Raw genomic sequence first — 15,693 nt, forward strand, 5'->3', positions numbered from 1 at the left:
TAAAATTCGTAAAAATAAATTAGGAAAAGTAGAATGATGGTGATGTTTAATTTTAGAAAGAAGATAACATTTTGAAACAAACTAAAAAGGAAAGTAAGACATGTAAAATGAGACAGATGTAGTACAAAATAAATTATATATACTATATAGTCATTAATAATAATGTTTTGTTTTTCTTCACCTCACCATTTCCATCTCTACATATTTTATATTTCTTTTGGACAATAATTAAAAGTTGGTTCACACAACAACAGCCTTCAAGCTAGTCCCTAGCTAGCCTGTATGAGGAATCAAATTCCATCACCCTTGCCAACTAAGATCGAGCTGGCAATAATTTCCTAGAATGAGACAGGTAGGTTTTGTTTTGTTTAGTAGTGAAAAATTATTCAATTTAGATTTGCAATATACTATAACTTTCAATAGTAATTGATTAATATTTTTTTGATACATTAAATTCTCCATAATTAAGTCCCAAGAACTCTAAAATTTCTTGTGACAAATTTCACTTCTACGACCAGTTGAGTTGTCAATGCGGGCCAACTCTTAGCGTTGCAATATGCTTACTATGCATACTTCCCAGTGGGTCAGCATCTTATGACTACTGTAAGTAACGCCACGTCTCGACCAAGCTCGCTCAGTTGCGCCTATCACCTCGACTTTCGCCTCGCTATCGATTCGAACACGGGTCACCCATCCTATGACTGATGTAAGTCATCCTTTGACTTATGTAAGTCAAGCACGCTTAACCACAAAGTTCTTTAGCTACCTAGTTTTCATATCCTACTTAACAACCAATTGGTGATAAGTAAGTGGACATTAACGATTTAACCACATCCCTCCTTGGGAAGCCACATCACTACGTCTCGAATCGAGCAGGGACTTAACTCAGCCGACGCCCAACACCATGGATAATATTTCAATTCAAAAGTCTTATATTTTTCTTAAAAATCAAGGGCTTAAATATAATTTTAAATTTTTACGGAATAAAATTGTAGATAAATAGATAATCGATAAGAATGAGACATGATAGGAAGTATATAAGTCATTTTTGAATAAAGAACTATAAGAAAGTACAAAAGAGAATTTTAAAAATATGGAAAAGAAACAGATAAAACAAACCATTGAATAACCAATTACCACATTTACAACCTTGAAACAGAAAGAAGAAGAACAAAAATAGGGTACAAATTAAGATTGTTCTCTTCTTTTTTCTTTTTTATTTGTTCTTTGAACTCTCATTTTTAATTTGTTTCCCCTATTATTAAGAAATAATAAAAAATTTATGAAATTGGAAATTAAGTTACACAAAAACTAATCACTAGTTAAATATAATATTCTTAATTATGTAAAAAAAAAAATGAAAATGTATTGTGTTTTTAAGTTTTTCACCTTCTCACTGAAACCCAATCTGGAATTCTTGAACTCTGACCCACTTCTGACATCCTTCTGCAAAATCTGTTAGACCCACTCGCGATTCCCGATGCCATTTGCCTTCAAAACGTCTTTAGATCTCACTTTCTCTCTTCTTCTTCTCGTGAATGCGTTGCTTCTTGAGCTAAACCGTACTGCATGTTGGCGGCAATCTCGTAGCCTCCGCCGCCGCCATCTTCGTCGTCATCATAGTCGCCGTCATCGTCGCCGTTTACCAGTTCGGGCCGGGCCGTGTTTGGGTTGCTTTCGGGCTTGATCTCCAGTTTGGCTTTTTTACTGTATAGAGCTTCGAGCTGGTGGAAATACGGGCAGGTCTTTGAGTCTTCCGGCCGCTTCTTGTTGTTCTCCTTTACTTTCTTGAAGTATTTGTTGATATTCTCCCATTTCTCTTTGCACCGTTTCGGGTTTCGGTTGTAGCCGAGCCGCCGCATTGCGGCGGATATGTCTTCCCAGAGCGGCCCTTTCGGGGTGTTTTCTTGGTATTTCACGTCCAGGCTTGACCGGAGGTCTATCAGCGCTTGTACTTCGGCTTTCGGCCACCGGGAGGAGCTAGGCGGAGCAGTAGTAAAACTCTCGCCGCCGCCGCCGCCTGCGGCGGCGTTTTTTTCTGGTGTCGGTGTTTGGATTGAGAATGGCATTGATGCCGGTGGCGCCACGGATATCGGGGACGGTTCTTGGGGTTGCGGGAGTGGCGGCGGTGGGGCTAGGGGTGGTGTGGATAGGGTTTCCGGTATTTGGACTTGGATTTGGATTATTGGATCTGAGGAGTTGTTGGTTATTGATGGGATTTGTACGGTGTTGTTTTGATCGGAGAGCTTTTGGAGGAGATTGATCACGGCGGCGTCCTTGGCGGCCGCCATTGATCTTTCTTGGAGAAGAATATCGCGCTCGCGCTTTATCCTCGCCGTCTCTTGAGCTCTCCAGGCGTCCTCTCTAACTGTCCGATCTCGCTCCCGCTTCTCCAGGGCTTCTAGAAACTTCCTCTGCATCTCCTCCTGCTTCGCGATCACGTCCCCCATCACCCTCTCGAAGAACTCCTTCCACTTCCGCTTCTTCCGGTGCCGCCGCTGGATATCCTCGTCGGACGACGTCGACGATGACGTCGAATACGACAATGCATTCCCGGTCCCGGCCGGGAACGCCGCATTGTTCGCCGCCGGAATCGGCGCAAACGCCGCCCTCAACGGCGCCGGAAATGCGGAACTAGTGTTTTGCACCGATGAAACAGTGAACTGAGGCAGCGCCGCCGTTACCGGCCGCGGAGGATTCCCAGCCGGCGCCGTGACCACCATTGGCTGCGCCGCCGCCGCCGCCTGTGAAGGAGTGTGGAAAGCCTGGAGCTGATCGAAGAAACGATAAGTTTTGCCGTCGGATTTGGCGGCGCGGCCTTCTTTGGTCCTTTTGTGATACTTAAACACGTTCTCGAACTTCTCTTTGCATTTCTTCGAGCTCCGATGATATCCCAATTCCGCCATTTTCCTTTAAATAAACATTAAACAAACACTTATCACTTTGAATTGAATTATTCCATCAACTTTTTTTCTTTTTTCCTTCAAATTAAATCTCCACATGAAATAATCACTAACTAACATTAACTCTCATTAATCACAACTGCAATAATTAAGAATTCATCATTACATTTCTAGCTAAATTCAGATTAATTACCTAATAATTATTACATTAAAAAGCAGCTGGTAGTCTGCAGCTACATGTAATAGCAGATAAAAATAAATAAAATCCAGAAAAAAAAATTCTGCTGAATTTTGTAAAATTTAAATTAAAACAAAAATCATATTTCATAACAATTCATTAGTTCAACTGGATCTTATTCTTCATTGAAAAAGGAAATAAAAAAGGGAAATGATTTTTTTTAAAAAAAAAAAAGTAAAAGAAAATTGAGCTTGATTATGATTTCATTCTAGCTAGCTACCTGGAAACTTCTTCCCACAGTGGACCTTTAAGGCTCGAGTCTCTGAAAACGGCATCCATATCAGACCTAATTTTGAGCAAAGCTAAAGTTTCTTGCCTCGGCCACCGATTCCCGCCGGAATTTCTTTCGCTTTCCTCGCCAAATCCACCGGGCAAGGCCCCCGTTCCGCTGCTCCCACCGCTGTTACTTGCGGCGGCGGCGGCGGAGCCGCTCTCCGCCGCAGCAGCTCCGGTTGTTCCCCCTCCGCCGGAGCTGCTCATCATTTGGCCCGGGTCACCAAGCATAATTGAGGAAAGAAGAATGGAGAAACGATATATTGGGGAAGAAAAAAATGAAGAAATTGAAGAACGACGAAGAAGAAGAAGGAGAAGGAGGAGGCTCAGGCTGGGTTGGGAAAATAAAGTTTTATAATCACAAAAAGACGGTGAAAGATGAAGGCGTGGTGAATTTATTAATTTATTTCGGTGTGATCTGCCTGTTATCTTTCATAAATTAAATTAAATTAAATAATAAAAGAGTCGACATTTATTCAACTTTTTTATTAATTTTTTTTTCTTTTTAAACTTTTGATAAGCTAGCTGTGGAATCTTTTTGATTTCTAATTTTTCTATTTTTAGAAACTCATCAAGAAAAATGATGCACATGAAATTAATAATTATATGCCAAATTTGCCACTTGTGATTTTAGATATAAAGTTTTAAATTCTGTCCATAGTTGTATTAGATGTACCAAAAAATAAAATTACGTAATAATTGACTGAATTTCTACACTTGCACCTAATTAGGGTGTCTCTATTTTGTTAAATTTATATTGATTTTTTCTTATCGCTTCTATTGGTTTCTTTTATCTTTTTTTTTTTTTATTCATAAGGTTTTGATTGACTAATATTGTATATATGTTATTATTTCTTTTACACAATACAAATACTACAATATTTGATTACTAATTGATGCAACATCGAATTACATGCTTAACAGTGTTATAAAAATTGGCTTAGGCGTCCCATAGGTCGAGGCGATTTCAGTCCTACGCGACTTTTAGTTGGCTAGTCGTCTAGCTAGGCGCCCTAGGTTCTGAGTTGGACGCCTAACTCCGCTAGTTAACGAGAAAAGTGAAGACGATATACTCAATTAGTCAACCGCTTAAGAGGCGCCTAGGTGCCCGATTAACGCCTTCTGCAACATTGATGCTTAATGGTAAATATCGTCAACATGGAGTAAATTGTCAAAAGTTATAAAACTAAATCCTTAATATTATTATTAAAATAAATTCTTAATATTATATGTTTAAATTTTATTATAATAAAGATCCAATTTTTAAAATAGTAAAATTTCATTAAAGTTTTTCGATGTAGGTACCTAATAAAATAACCATATTTTCATTATTAAATTTCATTAATTAGGTACCTAAATAATTATTCAATTTATTTTTCGCCAAAACCTTTTTTATAATTCAAAATTGAAAATGACCATAAGAGCCGATATTATGTAAAAACTAAAAGTGTGTACACCTTAAATTTCCCATTTATCACATTTCCAAGTTATGGGTCAACTTTTGACTTGTAATAATAATATCAGTCAAAAATGGTTGATTTTTTTTTTTGGTAGAGGTCAAAAATGGTTGATAATCTATCTATATACATAAAGTTGCGTAAAATCACTTTTTATTTTACTAATAATGACACTGCTCTCAAAATTAAATTTAACAGCGCGGAATGGCTAATAAAAAAATAATTAATTAGGTAAATAACATCCCAATATAAAAGGGTGTTTGACAATTAGCTATTGGAGTGTTTGGTCAATAATTGTTAGCTGATAGCTGATTGAGTTAATGAGTTTGATTAGTTGATAGTATTAGCTGATTGTAAAAAATTTTAGTAAATTAGTTGTTAGCTAATAACTGACTACATGAAAAAAAAAATGACATTTTTAAAAAGCTTATCGAAAAAGCTACTTTGAGCAACTTTTTGAATTTTAGCATTCTGAAATAATAAGTTGTTATAAAAAACTAATTAATCAAACACTCATATCGATTGTTTAACCAATTCAAATAGCTAATAGTGGTCAAATAAGCTAAAATTGACTTATAAGCTAACTATGTTACCAAACAGGACCAATTAACTAATAGCTGATTGTGTTAACTGTTTTGATTAGTAGATATAGTATTAGCTGGTTATAGAAAATGTGTTAGTAAATTAATTGTTTACTCTTAACTTATTACATATAAATGATATATAAAGGCATACGTATGAAATTTACTTAACTCTTAAATTACTTTTACAATTTATTATTGTTGTTGTTATTAATTATTATTTTTTGTTTTATTATTAATGACATAATAAGTATAAAAAAATACTCCCTAGTTAATAATAATTCAAGATTCAAGATTAAAATATAAATTCAAATAAAAATAGAATAAACATAAGTTGTTTATAATAATTTAACATAATATGTGTGTGTGTGTGTTAAGCTGATAAATGTTAGGCTCTAGGTGAATTTTGATGATATTAGAAATGTAAATTTGAATAAAAATTAAATAACTATAATTTTTTGGTATGGCAATATCAGAATATGATGCAATGAAATAGTTCCCAAAAATTTAACCTAACCCATGATTCTGCCACCAATTATTGTATGTATATATATAAAAGGAATGGATACACTAGTACTGCATGTAACCTGATGCAAAAAGTTGCATTTACGAATTATTAATATATAGGCCGTCTTATAATAATATTCATTTCATAACGAGTGTTTGGTAAATAGCTGTTAACTGATTGAGTTAGTGAGTTTGATTAGTTAATAGCATTAATTGATTGTGAAAGTGTTTAGTAAATTAGTTGTTAGTTGATAGTTGATTACATGTAAAATAATTTTCTCAAAAAGTTAATTGAAAAAACTATTTTGAGCAACTTTTTAAATTTTAGCATTTTGAAGCACTAAATTTTTTATAATAATACAATAATATTCAAATGACAATTTTGTTACTATTAGATAAGATAAATATATTAACAATATGTTATATGATCGTTTTGAATGTGGTACTCGTACAATCGAAACCGGTGACCACAATTTTCGTTCATTTAATTTAATTTTTGTTAATATTAAAGTATATAAAAGTTAGCGTGATATTATAATTTATTTATAAATTTGATATATCAATATTACATCACATAACATTTATAACGGTTGGGATTAGCGATATTAGATATTGTTTTTTAATTTAAATTTATCAATTTTTAAAAGATGTAAATGAAATGACTAAAATGTTATAAGTAGAGATTATTTTAAATAAAAGTATCGAATGCTGGAAAGTTGTAATATGGAGATTTTATTCTTTTTTTTTTTTTTGGTTCCAAAACTTCTTACACCAATTTTTTATTTTTTATTTTACAAAAATAATAATAATAATAATAATAATAATAATAATAATAATAATAATAATAATAATAATAATAATAATAATAATAATAATAATAAAGGAAATAAGAGTCACTCTTGTGGCCTGGGCAAAGCCAAAAATATCATCTAATAGGATTGCCCTCTTGACCTCTACTATAACACATACATACTTAACTATCTAAACACTTCATATTTGAGTAATATATATCTATATTATTTAGTTATATCTAAACATTTACTATATATATACAAGGGTCCCCTATATATAAGGGGTGGGGTGGGGGAGGAAGACAGCTGCCCCATACTCGCTCCGCCCATGCTTGCAACACAATATCACTTTTTTCCTTCTTTATTATAATTCTGTTAATACCACCTAAACACTCTTACATAAAAATAAAAATAAAAATACAAGAGATAATGCAATTCAAGTGTAAGAAATTTAATTCCCTTAAATAAAGTTTTGGGTTTAAGTTTGATAGATGTAACAATAGGTGTTAGGAGGAACTTTTCATAGATAGAATTTGACTGGAAATCTTCTTTCTTTTTTTTTTTTTTTTTTCAAAATACTCATGAATCATGATTCTTTTCAAGATTATATATGTTTTATAGTTTCTCAAACATTTTTAGCACAAAGAATTTAAACTCCCATCACCGATGTTCGAACCTCTGACCACTCATTTGGAATGGTAATCAGGATGTTATCACATTACATGGTAGTTAGCACTGAAATCAATTAAGTCCAAATAATAATAATAATAATAATAATAATAATAATAATAATAATAATAATAACACTTGAAGAAATTTCTACAAGAGTCATGCTGTGTTTTCCAACAAAAATTACTATCTAATATATTATTATTGTGCGGAGAATTCCGGGATAATCCGGGTTCAATTCGATTCCCATAAGTGACGATTCTCCTTGAGTCAGCTCCCGTGCCTTTTGGAGCGAACGTGGATTAATCGGGTGGACTTGAACCGCTAAACGGATAGAGAAAGACACGTATCACCTCGTGATTTACACTAAAAAAAATATTATTATTATATTAAATTTATTTTTCCATTTAATTAATGCGTGAACTTAATGGAGTTGATCAATTCATGGTAGTTAAACGGCATAATTCTGATCCTTCCAAATGGGAGGTCACATATTTGAACCTAAAAAATATATATGAACATATACATTTGTGCTTCAATAAGTGGTTGTAACAGAGTCTAGCATGAACAATAAAAAGTAATAATAAATATTACATAGTAATTTTCGTGGACGAATTGAAAATATAAATTGTGCGTCTAAAATTATACACATAGAGGGAAGTTTTAAAAAGAAAAATGGAAAATAGTTGTAACGGAAAATAAATAGATGAGGGTGGGATAGCGACGGGGGTGATAAGGGGTTGGTTTATGTCTGTACAGCTAATTTATATGCAAAAAGGCGGCCCACGTAGGTCAGCTTTCCCTTTGCATTGTGGATTTCAGTGGGCTGTTTGATTCACACCCCTTCTAAATTACCATTTTGCCCCTAACATGTATTTATCCCGTTTTGACCTTTAATCATGTTCGCCTGTTTCCTGCTAATCTGGCTGCCTTTACATCTTCCACATATTATTATAATTATAATTATAATTTAATAATAATAATAATAATAATTTGGATCACCTGATCATTGTTCTGGAGTTTCTTTCATTACACTTTTCATTATTTTACTCCACTATCTTCACCTCTTAGTTAACTTTTTGTTTTTTTATTTTTAACTTTTTTCTTATACTTCCTCCGTCCAATCAAAACGCTATTCTTATAGTGCAGTCATTTCTTCCTTTCATTTTTTTTTTTAAATATTAAATAAGTGATATTATTCTTATTTTGTGCGCATTAAAAGCATAAGAAATAAATATTTTATTGTTTCAACATAATTTTTTAAAATTATTATTCCGAAAAAGTTGAATCCCGCACTGCCGCTGGTAGACTTGATCCCTGATTATTTTTCCCAAACTTCACCCCTATGACCAAAGAATTATGTTACACTGTATCATACAAAAAGCATTACATAACCGAGTTAATTTCATGAATGGTCCCTTGGCTATTGTCATTTATCAATTTTTATCCTTTGACTTTCAATTGAACCATAAATGGTCCATTGACTATAAATCTTTATCAATTTTCGCCATCGACTTTCAATTTAATCATAAGTGGTCCTTTGACTATTTATTTTTTTCAAATTTGGTCCTCTAGTTAAATATCATTTTAATAAACATTAAATTTAAAGGTAATAATGTAAAAACTGTAGTTCTTCACAATGATGAACTCAATGTATTAAATTTATGAACTCAATTTGTCCATTTCAACAATAATCTAATTTTTACATTATTATTCTTAAATTTAATGTTTATTAAATGGATATTTAACTGAAGGACCAAATTTGAAATAAAATCAATTGTCAAGAGACTATTTATGGTCATATTGAAAGTCGAAGATGAAAATTGGTAAAGATCAATAGTCAATGGACCATTTATGATCTAATTGAAAGTCAAAGGATAAAAATGTGTGAATGTCAATAGTCAAGGGACCAATCCTGGAATTAACTCTTACATAATATTTAATTACTAAATTTTATTATGGACTATGATCTACGTCTGCAGCGTGGACCATGAAGTATGCATCATTTTAATTATACTTCAGTTTTATTTGACAATATTTCTATGTTTATTATTTTCATTTTTCATCCATACTAATTTCATCATAGCAATATTAAAGCATTATTTTAATTCTACTATAGTTTCATTTGATTATGTACATTATTGCTTGAGTTCTTTTTTTTTTTTTTTTTTTCATTTACCACACACACTAGGTTAATTATAGTAATGTTGGAGTATTATTTTAATTGCACTTGAGGTCATTTGACAATATATGTTATTGTATGGCTCTGGATTTTAGTTTCATTTTCCACGCACACTAATTTCATTATAGTAACACTGAATTATCATTTTAATTCTACTACAATTTCATTCGACGATCATGGTCCACTATATAACAACTGTCTAGCGTATTACTATCTATTGGATACTTTCAAATGAGAACTAGGCTTATCGTGAGAATATGTTGAATAATTTAATCAGTTTATCTATGATGATCAATGGTTAGAAAATAAGATAACAAACCCCAAAAAAAAAAAAAAATCAATTTCATAGATATTACATAACGTTTTTCAAGTGACTTATATAAGATTTTATGGTACAAAATAAAGTCTTTAATTTGACTCACTATATATATGTGTGTATGTGTGCGGAGCGTTATGCTGTGCAACCGTATGCATCATGCAAAAACGATGTCGTTTTGACGTCCGACTTAAAAACAAAAACAAAAAAAAAATATCAGAATTGCATAACTACACATCCATAACTTCATAACTATACATCCAGAATTGTATAACTATATACATCCAGAATTGTATAACTATACATCCAGAATTGTATAACTATATATATCCATAACTTCATAACTATAAATCCCGAATTGCATAACTACACATCTATAACTTCATAACTATACATCCAGAATTGTATAACTACACATCCATAATTTCATAACTATAAATTCAGAATTGCATAACTACATATCCATAACTTCATAACTATGCATTCAGAATTGCATGTATAACTACACATCCATAACTTCATAACTATACATTCAGAATTGCATAACTACACATCCATAACTTCATAATTATACATTCAGAATGTGAAATTATAACTTCATAACAATACGTTCAGAATTGCATGCATAATTACACATCCATAACTTCATAATTATAAATCCAGAATTGCATAACTACACATCTATAATTTCATAACTATAAATCCAGAATGTGAAATTATAAAATTATGAATATATGTTTACGTAACTAACAGCAATCGAAAATGATTTTTTTTATTTAAATAAAACGACGCCGTTTTTACATCCGTGTGCATCATGCATGATGCACATAAATGCACAACAAAATTTACCTATGTGTGCGTGTGTCAATGTGTGTATGTATGTGATGGAGCCATGAGACCACTAGTTTGGCAAGGTTTTGGCCCAAGAAGAATAAATGAGGGTCTTGTTGGGCTTAGAGGGGGAAAACCCAAAAGGAGGGGTAAAGCAGCCATTGGGCTTGGAAAGTGAGGGGATGAAGGAACATGTTATCCCAAATGGAGGGCGTGGGGGAGGGGGGTTGAGGATGATCATTATGACAGTCCATGAAGGGGTGAAAATGGGTATATTGACCCAAGCAAGAGAGCATGACCGCCGCCCAAAGGTAGGGAGGGAGTGAGGGAGGGGTGGGGTGGGGTGGGGTGGGGGGGGGGGAGACTAGCCCTTGTAGGCAGAAAGAGTCCACCAGATTACCTAGGCCGTGGCATGGCCAGTGAAGGCTAAGCACCCCCCCCCCTCCCACCCCACCCCCAGATATACCAGCGACGTCCCAATTGGCAAGGAGGTGAGGGCCATAGTGTAGGGGGGGGGGGGGGGGGTGAAGGAGGGGTATAGGAAAAGATGGTGAAGTAGTTGAGGCATGTGCATAAGGTATCAGACATGTGGGTGGTGGATGTGTAGAAAAAAAAATATGAATCACACACTTCGCAATTTGGGGGGGGGGGGGGAGGGGGGGGGGGGGGGGGGGAGGGGGGGGGGTCTCAACACTTTAAAAAGGCCACCATGTTTCCCTCTTGGACGTCATTGTCTTTTTCACAACATTTGACCTAGAGGAATTGGGGTAGTACAAGGTACTAACACCTAGCCCATTAAGTGCTACAAGAAGGCATGCCAAAAGTTTGAACAAGAAAAGTTGTCAATGTACACTATAGAAGTATAGATCATAGGAAGAACTTACGAAAGAACAAATGAGGAAAGGTCTAGAGCTTGCAGTGGAATTAGAGGAAGTGGTGTTGGACTAAAATCACCCATATAGATTTGTGAAAATAGGGAAAGGACTCCCTGAGGACTTGCAATGCCAGATTATTGAGGTCCTCTAAAAATACTCCATAATATTTTCCTAAAGGCCCAGAATATCCAAGGAGTTGGCTGATCAATAATCACACACAAGTTGGTTGTCGACCCTGTTTAAACTAGTTAAATAGAGGAAGTGACACCTCTAGCCGAAAGGAGGGCTTTTGTAAAAATTAAGGTTGACACGTTGTTGTCGATTGGACACATAAGGAAGGAGATGTACCTGTAATAGTTAGCCAACATAATCTTAACCCCAAAACCACCCACATGGCACATGTGCGATAACTACACAAACTCGAACCAAGCTTTCCCACATGATATAACTATTGTGTTGTAAGTACCTAATTCCTATAAAGTTATCAATAGATTTAATTAATTTTGAATTTAATCCTTATCTATTATGGTGATATTTTCAAATTTACTTTTCGATAATAAATTTATAACATTTTCTCTAAACTTTAAAGACAATTTTAGATTTAGTTCTCTATTAATAATTACGTCTCATTTCTTTGACATCTAAATATTAAAAGGTAAACTTCTATCGTTTAATTTCTTCTTTGACTCCACTAAAATGATTTTCAACACAATTAACTCAGGATTTTGGTGTTAAGTGTGATGCCTAAATATAATTAAATGAAGTGATGTGAGTGGAATACACAGCAAGCCAAAATGCCAAAATGTGAGGACGGCAGTAGCTCAGCCGCATAGGTGATGTCACTCAACATCATATTCAATATGAAGTGGAACTTTAGAATAGAAAGGTGTGGTGCAGTGCAGTGGGATCTGTTTGTTGATCCAATTGGTTCAAATAATTAGTTATAAAATTGTCAAATCATTAGGAAATGAAAGTAAGTAATAGTGTCAAATTCTGTTAATTAATTAGGTTCCCACCAACCCAAATAAATGGCACAACAATTTCAGTCACTTGTAAATTATTTCAAATTAAAAATAAAGAGAATATCCGGTATATATATATATATATATATATATATATATATATATATATTAAATTGAATTATATGTTTTATTCTTTCTTCGATCTTTCAATTCTCTTCTTCCTTTCCTTTCAAAATATAAAAGGGTGTTTGGTAAATAGTTGTTAGTTGATTGGATTAGTGTGTTTTGATTAGTTAATAGCATTAGCTGATTGTAGAAAGATGTTTGATAAATTAGCTGTCAGTTAATAGCTGATTACATGTAAAATGACTTTATCAAAAAACTTATCGAAAAAGCTTATCACCCTCTTTAATTTTGTCCCAAATTATTGCATAATGGCATTACTCCGGAAGATTAATTTCAAATTATTTACCATATATTTAAAAAATTACATTAAATTTTTTTAAAAAAAAAATTAAAAGTTATCAAGATTTTTTTAAATGATAGAAAATAAGTGAAAAAGAAGTTTTAGTTTGATAAATAAACAGTATATGTAGCAAATAGAATGAGAGCAAATGGATTATTGTTGTTGATAAAATAGGCTCATGAACAATAACAACAACAACAACAACAACAATAATAATAATAATAATAATAATAATAATAATAATAATAATAATAATAATAATAATAATAATAATAATAATAATAATAATAATAATAATAATAATAATAATAATAACAATAATAAGAAGAAGAAGGAGGACGAAGAAGAAGAAGAAGGAGGAGGACAAAGAAGAAGAAGAAGAAGATAGAAGAAGAAGAAGGAGGACAAAGGGTCAAATAGGTCCATATACTAACACTGATTGTTCATCTAGCACTATGAATTAACATATGGTCTATCTAAGCTATTATATTCTCAATTGTTTTTCATTTAGCATTTTAGCATGTTTCTAACAAGTAACTCATCTAATTTGCTGACATGAAAAAATAAAATAAAAACAAAATGCTAACATGTTATTTATATGATGCTTTGGATGATTTCTACCCTATTTCATTACAAAATGATTGTTGAAATTAGGGTCTAACCATATGGGTGATTAGAAACCACCACCTTTGATCCTTATAATGCAATTTAGAGCCGCTATTGATTGAAGAAAGTTAACCAAATTAATTGAATGCAATACAGGAAATTATCAAAGCATGAAGAAACATTATTTCAATGATCGAATAATAAGAATGGTGTACAATCATTTTGTAATGAAATAGAGTAGAAATCATCCAAACCGTCCATATATATAACATGTCAGCATTTTGTTTTTATTTTATTTTTCCACGTCAGCAAATTAGATGAGTTACTTGTTAAAAACATGCTAAAAATGCTAGATAACAAATAATTAGGTGTATAATAGCGACCATATTTTAATTCATGCAATGGTGCTAGATGAACAATCAATTTTAGTACATGGATATATTTGACCCTTTTGCCTAATAATAATAATAATAATAATAATAATAATAATAATAATAATAATAATAATAATAATAATAATAATAATAATAATAATAATAATAATAATAACAACAACAACAACAATAATAATAATAATTGGATACCATAACTCGAAAAATGTAAAGAAATTATAAGTATACTTTAAAGGAGCTAGTAATAAGAAAAATAGTTAAATAGACCACTAAATTAAACTACGCACAAAATACAATTAGGTTACTGTACTAAAAATAAATACAATTAACTCTCTGTCATAGCTAACATTATATTGTACAATCCAACTGAATAGCTAGTCCCCTTGCTTATATGGATTATTGTGTCAAATTTTACCTACTTACAATGCCATTTTTGATATTTTTCCAACATCAACTGCCATTGAAAGCATAATCAACTTCTGTTGTGTTGTGTTACAAGTATTTGGAGGTCAATACTTGCGAATTGGCCTGGAGACCCATCGCGATCAATATCCAACGGTTAGTGCACATGCATGAACAAATGCACAAATTCCCTAGACACGAGGTGATTATAGAGTACTAACTATTATGCTTGAAGTGGTTGCGTCGCAAGACTTATGAATTTGGCACAAATTTTTTGGCGTTGTAAGATTGCGCAATGACATAAATGTGCTTAATAATTTGTCATTGTTTAATGATGTCTTACAAGGAAGTGCATCCAAGGTTAGCTTTACTGTCAATGACACACAATATAATAGAGGGTACTATCTCACCAATAAAATTTACCCACAATAGTCGAGCTTTGTGAAGAGCTTCCAAGGTCCAGAGGACTTGAAGAGAAAGAAGTTTAACGAACATTAAGATTCAACAAGGGAAGATGTGGAGCAGGCATTTGGGGTTCTTCAATCTCGTTGGACAATTATTAGAGTCCTATTGAGATTTCGGTATAAGGACGACTTGAAAGATATAATGTACACATGCATTATTTTGCATACCATGATTGTTGAGGATGAGCGAGATGACATAATAGATTGGTTGAATGATGACGGTAATATGCTAACACATCCGGATCGCTATGCGACACAAGAATTTCAAGAATACCTTCATAAGAATTATGAATTATGTGATTCTCAAGTACATCAGATCAACTTCATGAAGACTTGGCTGAACACATATATATAGTGATATGGTCTTTTAATAATATTAATTTTGTAATTATATTAATTGTATTCGATTTCAAATTTTATTTTGTTTCGTAGACAATTTCGAATCAGAATTTTAATATGGTTTTAATTGCTTTTAAATTATGAAATTATATTTTGTAATTCAAAAATTATTTTATTTTGTTACTTGAATTTATTTTAATTTAAAATTAAAAATTAAAATATAAAGTTGAAATTATTAATTATAAAAAAAAATGTGTATAAAATAATAGATATATAATACATAGGAGTGTAGGACCCACAAAAGGAGAAAAAAATTGAGAAGGATTAAAGAAAAAATAAAGGAAATAATTATATGGTGAATGAGGAGTTGAACTTATAAAATGAGGAGAAAAGGGGAAAAAAACATAGATTCTATACCATATCATTTTCATATGCATTT

General features: G+C 32.5%; 1 protein-coding gene across 1 annotated transcript; it reads right to left on the bottom strand.

Annotated features, from left to right (window-relative positions):
• Positions 1-1,086: 1,086 nt before the first annotated feature.
• LOC109184842 (trihelix transcription factor GT-2-like) lies at positions 1,087-3,798 on the bottom strand. Its single transcript, XM_019334893.1, has 2 exons — positions 3,362-3,798; positions 1,087-2,910 (listed from the first exon to the last, which is right to left on the bottom strand). Exons 1-2 carry the CDS (start codon positions 3,643-3,645, stop codon positions 1,512-1,514), a joined length of 1,683 nt encoding a protein of 560 aa, XP_019190438.1. The 5' UTR covers positions 3,646-3,798; the 3' UTR covers positions 1,087-1,511.
• Positions 3,799-15,693: the final 11,895 nt, after the last annotated feature.

This window comes from Ipomoea nil, unplaced genomic scaffold (assembly GCF_001879475.1).
Source record: "Ipomoea nil cultivar Tokyo-kokei standard unplaced genomic scaffold, Asagao_1.1 scaffold1286, whole genome shotgun sequence".
Lineage (NCBI taxonomy): Eukaryota > Viridiplantae > Streptophyta > Magnoliopsida > Solanales > Convolvulaceae > Ipomoea > Ipomoea nil.

Bases quoted from the DNA above. Each gene is read 5' to 3' on its own strand.
- LOC109184842 (XM_019334893.1), bottom strand. From the start codon at position 3,645: ATGCTTGGTGACCCGGGCCAAATGATGAGCAGCTCCGGCGGAGGGGGA. The intron at 2,911-3,361 runs GTAGCTAGCTAG...GTTTATTTAAAG, and splicing joins CTGTGGGAAGAAGTTTCCAG to GAAAATGGCGGAATTGGGAT.